The 13,021-nt window shown below is 40.7% G+C and overlaps 1 protein-coding gene across 8 annotated transcripts in view; it reads right to left on the bottom strand.

The window, feature by feature from the left end:
* Positions 1-13,021, bottom strand: part of LOC117429198 (AP-3 complex subunit beta-2-like) — a 68,485-nt gene that overhangs the window by 22,148 nt on the left and 33,316 nt on the right. For all 8 annotated transcript variants that reach the window (XM_058998493.1, XM_058998494.1, XM_034048455.3 and 5 more), the window contains 7 exons: positions 8,739-8,813; positions 5,299-5,394; positions 4,450-4,610; positions 3,855-3,921; positions 3,136-3,318; positions 2,789-2,971; positions 1,499-1,596 (listed from right to left, as the gene is read on the bottom strand). In XM_058998493.1, coding sequence (XP_058854476.1) covers positions 1,499-1,596; positions 2,789-2,971; positions 3,136-3,318; positions 3,855-3,921; positions 4,450-4,610; positions 5,299-5,394; positions 8,739-8,813 — 863 coding nt within the window. The remainder of the gene's footprint in view (positions 1-1,498; positions 1,597-2,788; positions 2,972-3,135; positions 3,319-3,854; positions 3,922-4,449; positions 4,611-5,298; positions 5,395-8,738; positions 8,814-13,021) is intronic.

Raw genomic sequence — 13,021 nt, 5'->3', positions numbered from 1 at the left:
TGTTTTGTGACACTTTGCTGTCTGCACACTGTGTTTTAAAACTGCTTGAATTTTTCAAAGCTATTTATTAGTGTCCTAAAATGTCATTTATATGTTAATGGTTTGCAATACAACTGTACTTCCATCCATCTGAAACCTCACACTTCACAATTACGTGACGTGTGATTGGTCCCTGCCACTTTTTGAGGTAGACTGTGGCTTTTCTCTTGGATTAGTCGACTATTCTGTGCTTCCCCTACAAGTCGCAGTATTAGACATCATTAATACACAGTGCTATGTGCTATGCTCCCGCCTAGACTACTGCAACTCCCTCCTGGCTGGCCTCCCTGCGTCCGCCACCCGTCCGCTCCAGCTCATCCAGAACTCTGCTGCTCGCCTGGTGTTCTCTCTACCTCGCTTCGCCCACGCTACTCCACTACTCCGCTCGCTCCACTGGCTCCCGATCACCGCTCACATCCAGTTCAAGACTCTTGTACTAGCCAACAGATGCCTTGATCAGACTGCACCCAGCTACCTCCAGACCCTCATCTCTCCCTACACCCCCACTCGACCTCTCCGCTCCGCCTGCACTAGAAGACTGGCTCTACCTCCGCTACGCTCCCCTGCCTCCCGAGCCCGCTCCTTCTCCACCCTTGCTCCGCAGTGGTGGAACGACCTTCCTACAGATGTCAGGACTGCCCAGTCCCTGACCACATTCCGGCGCCTCCTTAAGACTCACCTCTTCAAACAGCACCTGTAGAACTCCTCTGTTGTATCCTGGGACACTATCACCCTTCATTTAAATATGCTTTATTTTGCTCTTATCTGCCCCCTATTTTACTGCATTTAATCCTGTACCTCAGAATATTGTAATCTGCCAAGTGTTTAATCTGTAGTATTTTGTACTTAATCATATCCTGATGTAACTATCACTATTTAATCATATCCTGATGTAACTTTCACTATTATCTGCTGTATTATTGAATTGTGGTTTGTCACACTTGAGAATTATTGTATTTCTTGTTCTTATTGTATGACTTATATTGTAACACTTGAATGTATTTGTATTTGCTTGCGATTGTAAGTCGCCCTGGATAAGGGCGTCTGCTAAGAAATAAATAATAATAATAATAATAATTAAGAGCAGATAAACTATAGATGCAAAAACAACTGTACAATCTTCATGTCACTTGGGGCTGTCTAGTTTCTTCCAGGGGGATATTAATTACACAAACAAATTCCTCTTTCAAAGTGAAATACTCTGAATTTGGAGCTACAGGGTTTTAATCGTGTAGGCTACATATCCATAGATGGGATGGAATAGATGTATGCAACCTGCCACAGATATTTTTTCATGGTTTGGTTTGAACATTGGTAGACTTGAACTGCATTGCAGGCGAGTCACGTTGTGTGAAATCTTCAGTGAATTTGATTTATAATCTGGGACAGTCCATTTACAAAAGAAACGTGTCCTCATTTTTTGTTTGTTGCGTTATACAAAGGGAATGGCGCCCCCTACCTGTGGCTCCTCATCAGGCGCACCTGGGCTTTAGCGATCACACCGACCTCAGCCTTTGGAGCCAGGTGGAAGTAAAGCTGAGCGACCGCCATCACCACCTGCAATGAAACGAGGAGTAAACTGAATGCACAAGGGAGAGATTCAAACAGCTTCACACCTGCAATGAAACGAGGAGTAAACTGAATGCACAAGGGAGAGATTCAAACAGCTTCACACCTGCAATGAAACGAGGAGTAAACTGAATGCAGAGAGATTCAAACAGCTTCACACCTGCAATGAAACGAGGAGTAAACTGAATGCACAAGGGAGAGATTCAAACAGCTTCACACCTGCAATGAAACGAGGAGTAAAGTGAATGCACAAGGGAAAGATTCAAACAGCTTCACACCTGCAATGAAACGAGGAGTAAACTGAATGCAGAGAGATTCAAACAGCTTCACACCTGCAATGAAACGAGGAGTAAACTGAATGCACAAGGGAGAGATTCAAACAGCTTCACACCTGCAATGAAACGAGGAGTAAACTGAATGCACAAGGGAGAGATTCAAACAGCTTCACACCTGCAATGAAACGAGGAGTAAACTGAATGCACAAGGGAGAGATTCAAACAGCTTCACACCTGCAATGAAACGAGGAGTAAACTGAATGCACAAGGGAGAGATTCAAACAGCTTCACACCTGCAATGAAACGAGGAGTAAACTGAATGCACAAGGGAGAGATTCAAACAGCTTTACTACAAATCAGCATTAGAATTTTGCAGTTTGTGATGCACCAATAAACATTGTACTTCACTCTAACTGTAAGATGAAATACATTTTGAGTGCTGTTAATTACAGTTTACTGCTAGCTAACATATTTTATTATCTCATCTAACCTGTAACCTAGTCTTACGGGAAACCCTAGGACAAATGTGTATTTTGATTATAAAGTAATCATTCTACATGACCAAAGGGTATTGGTATGGAAACAATATAAATCAAACCAATTGTTATAGGATATTATCAAGAAATGTAATAGTATTTAGTTTTATTACCTGAACCATTGATCCAACCCTAACTTTCAGCTCCTCATTAATAACAGTTTATTATATGACAAGTGAAATCTTGCCACCATTCTCTTTAATTGGAAATAATCAGAAATATAAAACACAAGTAAACATGGATCAGTCCAGCAGCTGCAGTGCAGTAAGTTTGTTTTAAACACTACAGTGTTTTACACAGTTATTTTCCTTTCAGGAATGAGACTGGCAGAGGCCCTCTCCCCTCTCTGTGCAGCTCCTCTGTACTCACCGCTGCGTTCCTGCTCTGCAGCAGGGGTTTGGTGTTGCGCAGGAGCAGCCGATGGTCAGGGTCCATCACATAGGGCTTCCTCTTGGCCAGGGCAGCCACCTCCTCCTTCTCATCCTTCTCCTCCGTCTCCTCCTCATCAGAGCCGTAGAACGCCTTCTCTGCACTCTCCTCCAGCAGCGACTCCTAAAGGCAAAGCGGGGTTATTACACCGGGGTTAGGGCCTTGACAGATCCCTTCATTAGTTGTTATATTTTTTAAATAGAGACTCTTGTCCTTTTACGTGAGGCCCTGATTTCTGGCTATTCATCCTGGAAGGGTGCTGAGGTGTGAGGCAGCGCCGCACTCACGTTGTGGTTGGGGTTGAGGAACTGGGTCCTGGCGTAGCGGGTCAGCATGTTGATGATCACCACCTGGCCCCACTCCTCCACGTCGATGAGCAGGTTACACAGCTTGCGGTAGTTCTTGTGAATGAGATCGATCCGCTCTGGGCAGACCTCCTCGAACGCCATCACAACACTGCCCGCCACCAGCTGAGAGATTTAGAGAGGATTTGGAGAGCACAGCATTCATTTCAAGGCATTCACACTCAAAACCACCCTTAGAAAAGTGTCCCACAGCAAATGCATAGCAAAGCGTAATAAAGCACAATGAAAAATGGTAAAGCATAGGCAAGCATTGTAAAGAACAGCAATGCACAGTAAAGCATATAAATACACATGGCAAATCAGGGTTAAAAAATATAACCATGTGAAAAGCATGGGAAAACTGCAAAAATATATATATATATATATATATATATATATATATATATATATATATATATATATATATATATATATGTCAACATGTGAGATACAGACAATAAGACAGGCACACATGAAACTAGGGTTCAAAAATGTTCCAAACAGATGACTTTTTCAACAGACAACACCACAGTTTTAAATATCCCGGCATTTGCTTCACTGAGTCTTGTTGGATCTCCCCTCAGCTTTCTTTTTACCAGTGTTTGTATCTATATAATATTTTCAGCCACCACTGCCTTTTCTATAGGAAAACAGTGCCTTACCGTTGTTTTGTCTGCCAAGAGTTTCTCAATAACTTCAATCAACTGGTCCTTCTGATCTGGGTCCAAACTAACAAATAAAAAAAAAATGATGCAGCTTTTTATATCTCAATACCAGTCAATCTGAGTTCCAAAAGGTTAAAGGTCAGCTCTAGTTACCATGTTAATGTCTCATCAGACTGCACCTCCCATGGTACCGAACCCACTATACTGACACCATGCTGGGGCACTGGTTGGCCAATAACAAAAAGGTTCTTTAGATTGAGCCACCATTCCATACACGGCAGCAGTCAACACTCTTTGGAGACCTTCTTTTCAAGTAATGACCAGCCCCATCTCTGCTTAGCTCTTTGTTATTTCAACAAGCAGGGAAGGAACATTTGAAAACTGGATGCCTCCTTAAGCACTGTGGTAATCCAATGAGACAGCTGCTGTGAAGATTTAACAGCGTTTAACTGCAGAGACAGCATCTTTTGTTTTTATCTAGCTGGTAAACAACGCTGTGCTCCTGGGCACACATGGCCTTGCTGTTGTGGTTGGAGCAGCTGTGAAGTGATCCGCACTGGCATGCTGTTTCTGAGGCCTGCTGGCTGCTTACCTGTAGAGTTTGGGGATGGCATGGGCGGCTGTCTTGCGAACGTAGGGGGACATGTCGGACGCTGCTTCCTTGATGGCCAGCATCATGATGGGAACGATGATGGTGACCCTGATACTGGAGAGAACTCGCAGAGCACTGGCCCGGATCAGCTGGTTGGGGTCCTGCAAAACAAAAAAAAAACTAATGACACTTTATTTCATTTACACCAGGAAAACAACAATGAACAGTATAAATGTCTAAAGCCATATGGAAAAACCATGCACACTGATGTTTAAATGGCAATGATAGCTAACGTTTATGGATGAGGGAGCACAAGTAGAAGTGAAGATGTGATTCTTTCAAACAGGTGTCCAAGCCAACCGTACAGATAGTAGAAACTAGTACCGTTGGTGTCATGAATGGGGTTCGTTTGTGATGAATCGTAAAGATTTAGCTGGACTCTCTCCAAGGCCACTTCTTGGCACTGAGAACCAGAAATGAAAATCATTGCATCACAGGATTTGCTGGGGAGCCGAACAGGATCCTACTGCCTTTACAGCTGCTCTTGACATAGCATGGTGCTAAAAGCCAAATGGGTATTTCTAGGGTTACCATACAACTCCATGTACACTAGGACAGTTTGGGACAGTTCAGGCTTTTCAACTCGCATCGCAATGCATTCTAGTACTTTTTACCTGTCTCATGTACCTTTCACAGCAGGACTACATTTACCACAATGCACTGGGGTGTGAGTTGAAAAGCCTGAACTGTCCAACTGTTCTAGTGAATGTGGAGTGAAATGGTAACCCTGGGTGTTGCAGACCAGGTACCAGATTAGCCCTTAAAGCTTGTTAATGTGTAGCCGCTCACCTTTAACCCCCTCTGGAAGGTGGAGATGGAAAGCAGCGCCAGGTCTTGCTGTTCCTCTGCATACCGGACCAGGTACACGTACACCAGCTTCTTCACCTGTCCAAAAAGAGAAGGCTAGTCACATTTGTACCGTGCATTCCAAAATTCAGTGCTTAGACAGGACTATAAGAGATCATATATCGTCAATGTCAACACAGTAATTTCTGGGTCATATTTGCACCACCCCAGCTTTGTCAAACTTAATGGAGTCTATTCAATCAAACAGTGTACACAGTAGTACAGAGGAGTCATCTATTCGGGTGATGAAATAATGTTTTTGAAAGCTATTGGAAAGCATACCAAGCTGATCAAAAAGATACCAAGCTGGCTGTCCTGCTCAAAGGCTGGGCAGACTGTCCAGGGATTCTATTGCGTTCAGTAGTGCAGACTACAGGAACAGAAAGTCAGTGCGATGTTAAAGAACTCACACATTCAGACAACCGGAGTAGCACTGAGAAAGTTTAGAGTTTTAGCCTGAAATTTTTAGGGTAGGAAGGGGATGGCCCAAAGATGGTGCTTTTACTGGCAATACAAAAATATTAACATTTGCTATTTAAAAAACACTGTATTTATAGCGAATTTCTGTAAATGTAAAATGGTGAAATGTCAGGCTACTCTCAGATATGTAGTTCTGCAGGAGTCTTAAACAATGCAAGCTCTCAAGAGTTCACAGCACACAGCTTTTCAGGAAGTTTGGTGTAGAAACGTCTAGCATCTCCCAGTTTATAATGCACAGATGTTATTCTCGATGTGAAATAGTAAATTAATCTTTTAAATTTGACAGCAGATAGTATATGGGATTTAAAAAAAAAAATTATACAACAAAAAACTAGGATTTTTGTGAACACTGGTGGTGTTTTTTCTTGAAAATCAGATTGCTCTAGCTCTAAAGTGCATTTACAAAAACTATTATGACATAATGCATTAATAAGAGGGGCTATTTTGTACAGGTGTTTATTCTTCTTCTATAGGTCTGCAAGCAGCTTAAAGCATTCTTTCTTTCACAAAGGGCAACATATACAAAGGTAAATGTATATGTATTCATGTTGTACTTTCTGTAACTTTACCAAAGTTATTTTTTGTGCATTGCATTTAAATCACCTAATTTTAAATGCATTTGCTTGAAGTGTATTAAATCAAATTTCTTACAATGTGAATGCCCAACTGTGAATATCTTTTTCTTGCTATTTTTACGTGTGATGGTGCAGACCACTTCAGTTGAAAATGTTTTTACAGCAGTTTTTTATTTTCTGTTCATAGTTATATTTTGTGGAGGCTGTGTGGTCTAGTGGTTAAAGAAAAGGTTTGGAACCAGGAGGTTCCTGGCTTTAAATAAGTGGTTAAAATAATTCTATAGATGTGGAGACAGTAGCTAACGTGTATTCTTAAATTCCCCTTACTGTGCAGCACAGTCTGTGCTCTTGAATTAAATAAAGATAGACAAATGTAAACGCTACCTGAAAATGAGAAGGATCTCTGCTTCCATCCAGACCTATCCCGGCTTAAGTCTGGGTTGTAAATGTAAATGAGGCTTAGAAGTGTAATAATTATTATGTGTTACAAAACCACAGTACCCTGACAAGTTTTAAACACCTTGACCCCCCCCCCCCCCCTAGAATTAATTTCGCGGACGCCCATGACTGATGACACTGTATGTAACACAATTTTTGTTCCTGGGTAGTAAGTGTTATTTCCTAATTGCTTATGCCTCAAAAGTATAGAAAATGGCTATTATTCCCCACAAACTTTGCTTTTGTGACCAGGACAGTGATATTTTGAAATTTACCTATTTCCATTGAGAAAACAGGCGAATTTGTGTCTTTTCGTTCACATAAAGTCAGAAAAAAATATGAATCCAAATTAACATGTATTTATACTAAAGTAATACAAAAATGACTACAAAAGATTTAGAAGTGAGTAGTTTTTCGAGATTTACGATTATACTGTAAATCACTTTCACGAATCAGCCCCCATTTATCAAGATGAGCATCAAGGATATGGACTTTGAGGGACATCCTACAGCCCATTGTGCCGTAGTTCTTCACCAGAGTCTCAACCAGCTCCACATAGTTTTCGGCCTTGTGATTGCCCAGGAAGCCCCGAACCACTGCGACAAAGCTGTTCCAAGCCGCTTTCTCCTTACTAGTGAGCTTCTTGGGGAATTCATTGCACGCCAGGATCTTCTTTATCTGTGGTCCGACGAAGACACCAGCTTTGACCTTTGCCTCAGACAGCTTAGGGAAGAAGTCTTGAAGGTACTTGAAGGCTGCCGACTCCTTATCTAGAGCTCTGACAAATTGTTTCATAAGGCCCAATTTGATGTGAGTGGTGGCATCAGCACCTTCCGGGGGTCCACCAGTGGCTCCCACTTGACGTTGTTCCTCCCCACAGAGAACTCGGTCCGCTGTGGCCAGTCCCGCCTGTGGTAGTGCGCCTTGGTGTCCCTGCTGTCCCAAAGGCAAAGATAGCAGGGAAACTTGGTAAAACCGCCTTGGAGACCCATCAGGAATGCCACCATTTTGAAGTCTCCTATGACCTTGATGCCATCTCAGAAAAATGCAGATATGTATCCACTTAGGCAGCTGGAACTAAACTGAACTGGTGGGCTTAAGGCCCCTGTATTTATACTACTATTTATATTACTGGAAAGTTCTAGAAAGTTCTAGAAGTTTACTCAGCACTGAATCTATCTGGAATGTTCTGGAAAATAGGTAAATTTCAAAATATCACTGTCCTGGTCACAAAAGCAAAGTTTGTGGGGAATAATAGCCATTTTCTATACTTTTGAGGCATAAGCAATTAGGAAATAACACTTACTACCCAGGAATCAAAAAAAAAAAAAAAATTATTACACGGTGTCACGGAAAGGTACTGAGAGCTGTGTAGACGGGTCTCCCTTATCTGGAGTAACCGTGGTGATTTGACTATGAAAATAAATGTTGTCTGTGAATACACTCCTGTGAATTAAACAAGTTTAGGGTCTACAAAGTGTTGGGTAGTAACAAATTACATGTAACACATTACTGATTACATTTTTCAGTAACTTGTAACTGTAACTGTTACTTTTTCAGAGAGGTAACTAAATGAGGTAACGTATTTCATTTTAAGTGAAAAAATAACAGAGTTACTGTTAGTTACATTAAAAATGCTCCTGCATAACATGGAAATCAGGAAATGTACATCACCTTGCCAGAAAATGGCATCAGAGGAGGGAACCAATAGGTTTGATAGCTGGATCTCCAAAGAAGTAATTCTGTGTAACTGTAACTAGTTACAATTTTGTTCAACTTTTAAAAGCTAACTTCCCTAGTACCAGGTCTACAGTAGATCTGTGCAAATAAGAACATTAAAATGACAGTGGAGGGTCAAGTCAATGACCGAGATATTGACACTTTACCCACCTCAATGTTTTTACAGGCCACATTCTTGACAACTGCTGGAAACAGGTCTGAAGCATTCTTTCCTCTGGCAATCATCTAAGAAACAAAGATATGAAAATATTAATAAGAGGAACACTTTCATAAATGGACCAAAACTAAAAAAAACGAGACATCACCTGTCACCTTATTAGTGTATATGTTGTGCATTGGTCTCTGGACTCTTGACCAGAGGGTCGTGGGTTCAATCCCAGGTAGGGAACACTGCTGCTGTACCCTTGAGCAAGGTACTTTACCTAGATTGCTCCAGTAAAAAAAACCAACTGTATAAATGGGTAATTATATGTAAAAATAATGTGATATCTTGTAACAATTGTAAGTCACCCTGGATAAGGGCGTCTCCTAAGAAATTAATAATAATATGATGTTCTTGGCAGGGCATTTCAATATGGTGATAATAATCATAAGGTGACATTAACTGAAGTGATATTAAATAGGTGTGATTGTATGAGATGGTAGTACTGTATCTGAAATAAAATATAATTCTTTATACTATAGCGACATGATACTGTATAACACTGCTTTTCGGGTAACACTTGATTTACATAACATAATTCCTTGTTTTATTCCTCTGGCTTCAATTCTCTTTGTCTTTGACGTGTAATAAATATACACTCTTCTGGTTTCTGAAGCCCACTAACAATGATAATAATAACTATTCAATGTGCACACACCAGCCATACCTGTCCTGGAGAAACACCTTTGTCTTGGGTAATATTGATGTATGGCTGGGTGTGGTAGCCATAGCGATTGAAGTTGCAAAATGAAGTCCACGCTGGTTTAGTGCTCCGGTTTCTATCGCTCATTGGTTTACAAATGGAAAATGAATCAGGTTCTCCAGTTTTTTTTTGTCATCAATAATTTAGCACTTCATTCAGCCCTTCCATGCTGACACTGACACCACTTATGAATATTTAACACCTGCCTGTGCATTCTCTTTCACTTACATCTGTTCTATTAAAGCTGCAACTGTGGTTAGGAAAAAAAAAAAACCTTCCCATAGCAACTGGGTTTCAAGGCCATGCTTCGGGGAAGGCCAAAGAGACTGAAAGTGAGGCTCTCGTCAATGTTATAGCACTAAGATGTACACAAGATTCATACACTGACTGGCTGTGGCATCCTGGGCAAGTTTATTTATTTTTTTTATTTTTTTTATTTTGTGTTTCCAATTATAATTTCCACCCCGATTTTCTCCAAATTTGGAATGCCCAAACGCTTTTCTCCTCACCGCACCAATTCCCCACGTGGTTCAGCAGACCCGAAGACTCAGTGGGCGTCCTCTGATTCCACGACCAAGCCAGCTTCCTTTTACACCCAGGGACTCTAGAGTGGATGTCAGCGAGCTACCGACCTCTGGAGGACAAAGGCCAGTCCGCTCTGAGCTTACTGGGCGCCTGGCCAGCAGGGTTCGCTGCAGAGCGATGAGGAGAAACAGTCCCTGCCGGTTTTAACTCCCTAACCCACAGGAGCGCCTAGGCCAATGCGACGCTCCCTTCAGAGTCCCCAGCGAAGACCGGCCTACTTCGCACAGTCAGGACGTGAACCTGCGCTGTACGACTCACCCTGCGCACCACACGGCTGCGCTTCTGCCAGGTGAGCCACTCAGGGACCCCTCCTGGGCAAGCATCTGGACTATTTTTGAAAGCAGTAAATTAAACATTGTGAGAACCAACTTTGAAGGATCATTTACTTTACCGTTTATAATTTACTGAACATTTACACAGGCTTCAGTACAATAAGGACACATTGCTTCCCCTATGGACACAGTGCAATGCTCATATCCTTCCCTATCTAACTTCCTCACAATAAACAAGCTTCCCCACCTAGCTTTTTGCTGGTAAGCATGACAAATAATAGTCTAAGCAGCAATGACAGAAAACCACAGAGATCACAAATGACATGATATTAAACATCTAAGAAAAAAAATATTAGGAAAATACAAATGATATAAAACATGCCTTAAGATTTTTACTTTTTACATCACACTCTGAAATACAAATATCTGATTCCACTCTAACCTACTCAAACTGGGATTGGGTAAGAGGGAAAGTACTAGCAAAACAGCAAAGCTACAGTAAACTAAGTCTCAAAAAAACACTCAACAAACATGAAATATGGGGTCAAATGGCAGTCTAATGATAGATACACACATGCATGGCTTATCTATTGACTGTTTATCAACATGTAACTAAACTTCAGCAAATGGTTACTTGTATATTAATTAAATCTGTATTTATGCCACTCATATTTCATATTTGAAAGTATCTGTAGAGGATACTGACTGATCGTTCAAGGTAATGGTTTTTATTTGCCTTCCCAATAAGACACGAGCCCCGTAGGGAAGAGCGGTTTATGTAAGGACATCCTCCTAAGGATTAATCCTCATATTATCCAACTCATGTTATACCAGTGAAGTGAAATAACAAAAAGGTATCCCACACTATATATACCCGTGCTTGGGATATTAAAACAGATGAAGACCTAAATATCATTGCCAGTGATCTGTTTTTGAGAAGTACAAAATGTAAGTGGGCTGTAAGCTTGTCTGAACAACAGTTAAATGAAACAAATGCTCTGTTAATGAAGCTGCTGAGTATTACACTAGGATTATAAGCACAAGGGGATTTTGAGAACTTTACTGTAAACCAGGGGTGTCCAAAGTTGGCTCTTCCACTCCTGGTCTTTGTTCCAACCCTGTCCTAAATTGTTTAATTGAACCAAGTAAACCTCCAACCCTACCGTGAAGTAGTTCATTTTACCCGTTAAGCTTGTAGTGGAATGGCCCTCCAGGGCCTTGAGGGGAGATTCTTTTTTTAATCTATTTCTATTTCGACAGACAATAACAAATTATTGGTGGTTGGTTAAAGGACTAAAAGCCAACAGATCCTGGGTTTGAATTCTTACTCATGCCCTGACTGGCTTGACATGCTGGGCAAGTACTTTGACCCCGTGTTCTTGTCTTTTCAGAAGAAATTATACAAAGCCTGGAGACTCCAGTGGAGATTCTCCAGGCCAGCCGTTCTGGATTAAATGTGAATCTTCCTGGCTGGGGAATTAAAACCAGTTACAGCACAGTTACAAATCAAACTGACTGCCTAGTTCATCATCTCTTAGATCTATCCCAGCTAATGCTATTGGGTCAGTCTTATATATCCACATACAAATGGGAGAAACATGCATTATTTGTGAGCCTTATGCTAGAACAAGTACTAAAAAAGGTGGATGGTAAACTAAGCACTAGATAGATCAATATAGTGTTTTTATATAGATCCCCGCTCATGAACATGAATAAGTAACAGTCAATAAAAAAATTCATAAAGCATGATAAGGTTATTATTTTTCATGACGCATGCATTCTGTTTCTAACCATTTTTCTGCTAAAAGTGTTACAGAACCCCCTGCAGTGTTTACAAGAAACACATTACTTTATATTTTTCAACACAATCCCAATTGCTTTGATATTTTCTTCACACATCACATAAATAATGACTGCGGAGAGAGAGTGGCGACTTTCTAAGCTGCATAGAAACCTGGCCAATGCTGGCACGCTGATTGAAATGAGTGGTGTATTGTGGGAACAGAAAGCCAGCATTGTTGCAAAAAGGAGCTCGATCTGCATACACTGCGATCCCTCGAAGACATATTTTTATTTATTTAACGTAATGTAATCAAAAAATGAGCCATGATAGTATTTCATGTCAGATTTCTAAATATCACAATTTTGAATTGTCAGTTTTTCGTTAAGTATGTGGAAAACTACAAAGCGGTGTGTAATTCAATATGTTAACAAAACATTATACAGCAAAATGAAGCAAAATGTGTTAAATCTACAGGGTGATGCAAAACTTTTGGCCATAGCTCCATTCTTTGACAAACATTTGACTATCATTGAGAAAGACTTCTAGTCGACACAATGAATTTTGTACCTTTTTTATATTACTTCATATACTGACATAACTTTCAATTCCAATATTTCCCTCACTGTTAACCGAATCTCTATTCTAACGATTACTGTTTACTGACAGTAAATAATAAATAAAAAAGTGCTATTTATTAGCATAATTATTCTGCAAGGAAAACAATCACAATTTTAAAACAGTAGTAAATAGCTGAGAATCCAGTCCATACACTATGCAGATGTAAATGAAAGCTACCTGTCACACAGAGGGCTGCAATATAATACACACAGTTACTATAGTTACTGTTCTAGCTGCAGACTCAGTGTCTAAAACCCTTCTGTGTTTTGT

Source organism: Acipenser ruthenus, chromosome 24, assembly GCF_902713425.1.
Source record: "Acipenser ruthenus chromosome 24, fAciRut3.2 maternal haplotype, whole genome shotgun sequence".
NCBI lineage: Eukaryota > Metazoa > Chordata > Actinopteri > Acipenseriformes > Acipenseridae > Acipenser > Acipenser ruthenus.
This window is presented reverse-complemented; position numbering and strand designations above follow the sequence as displayed.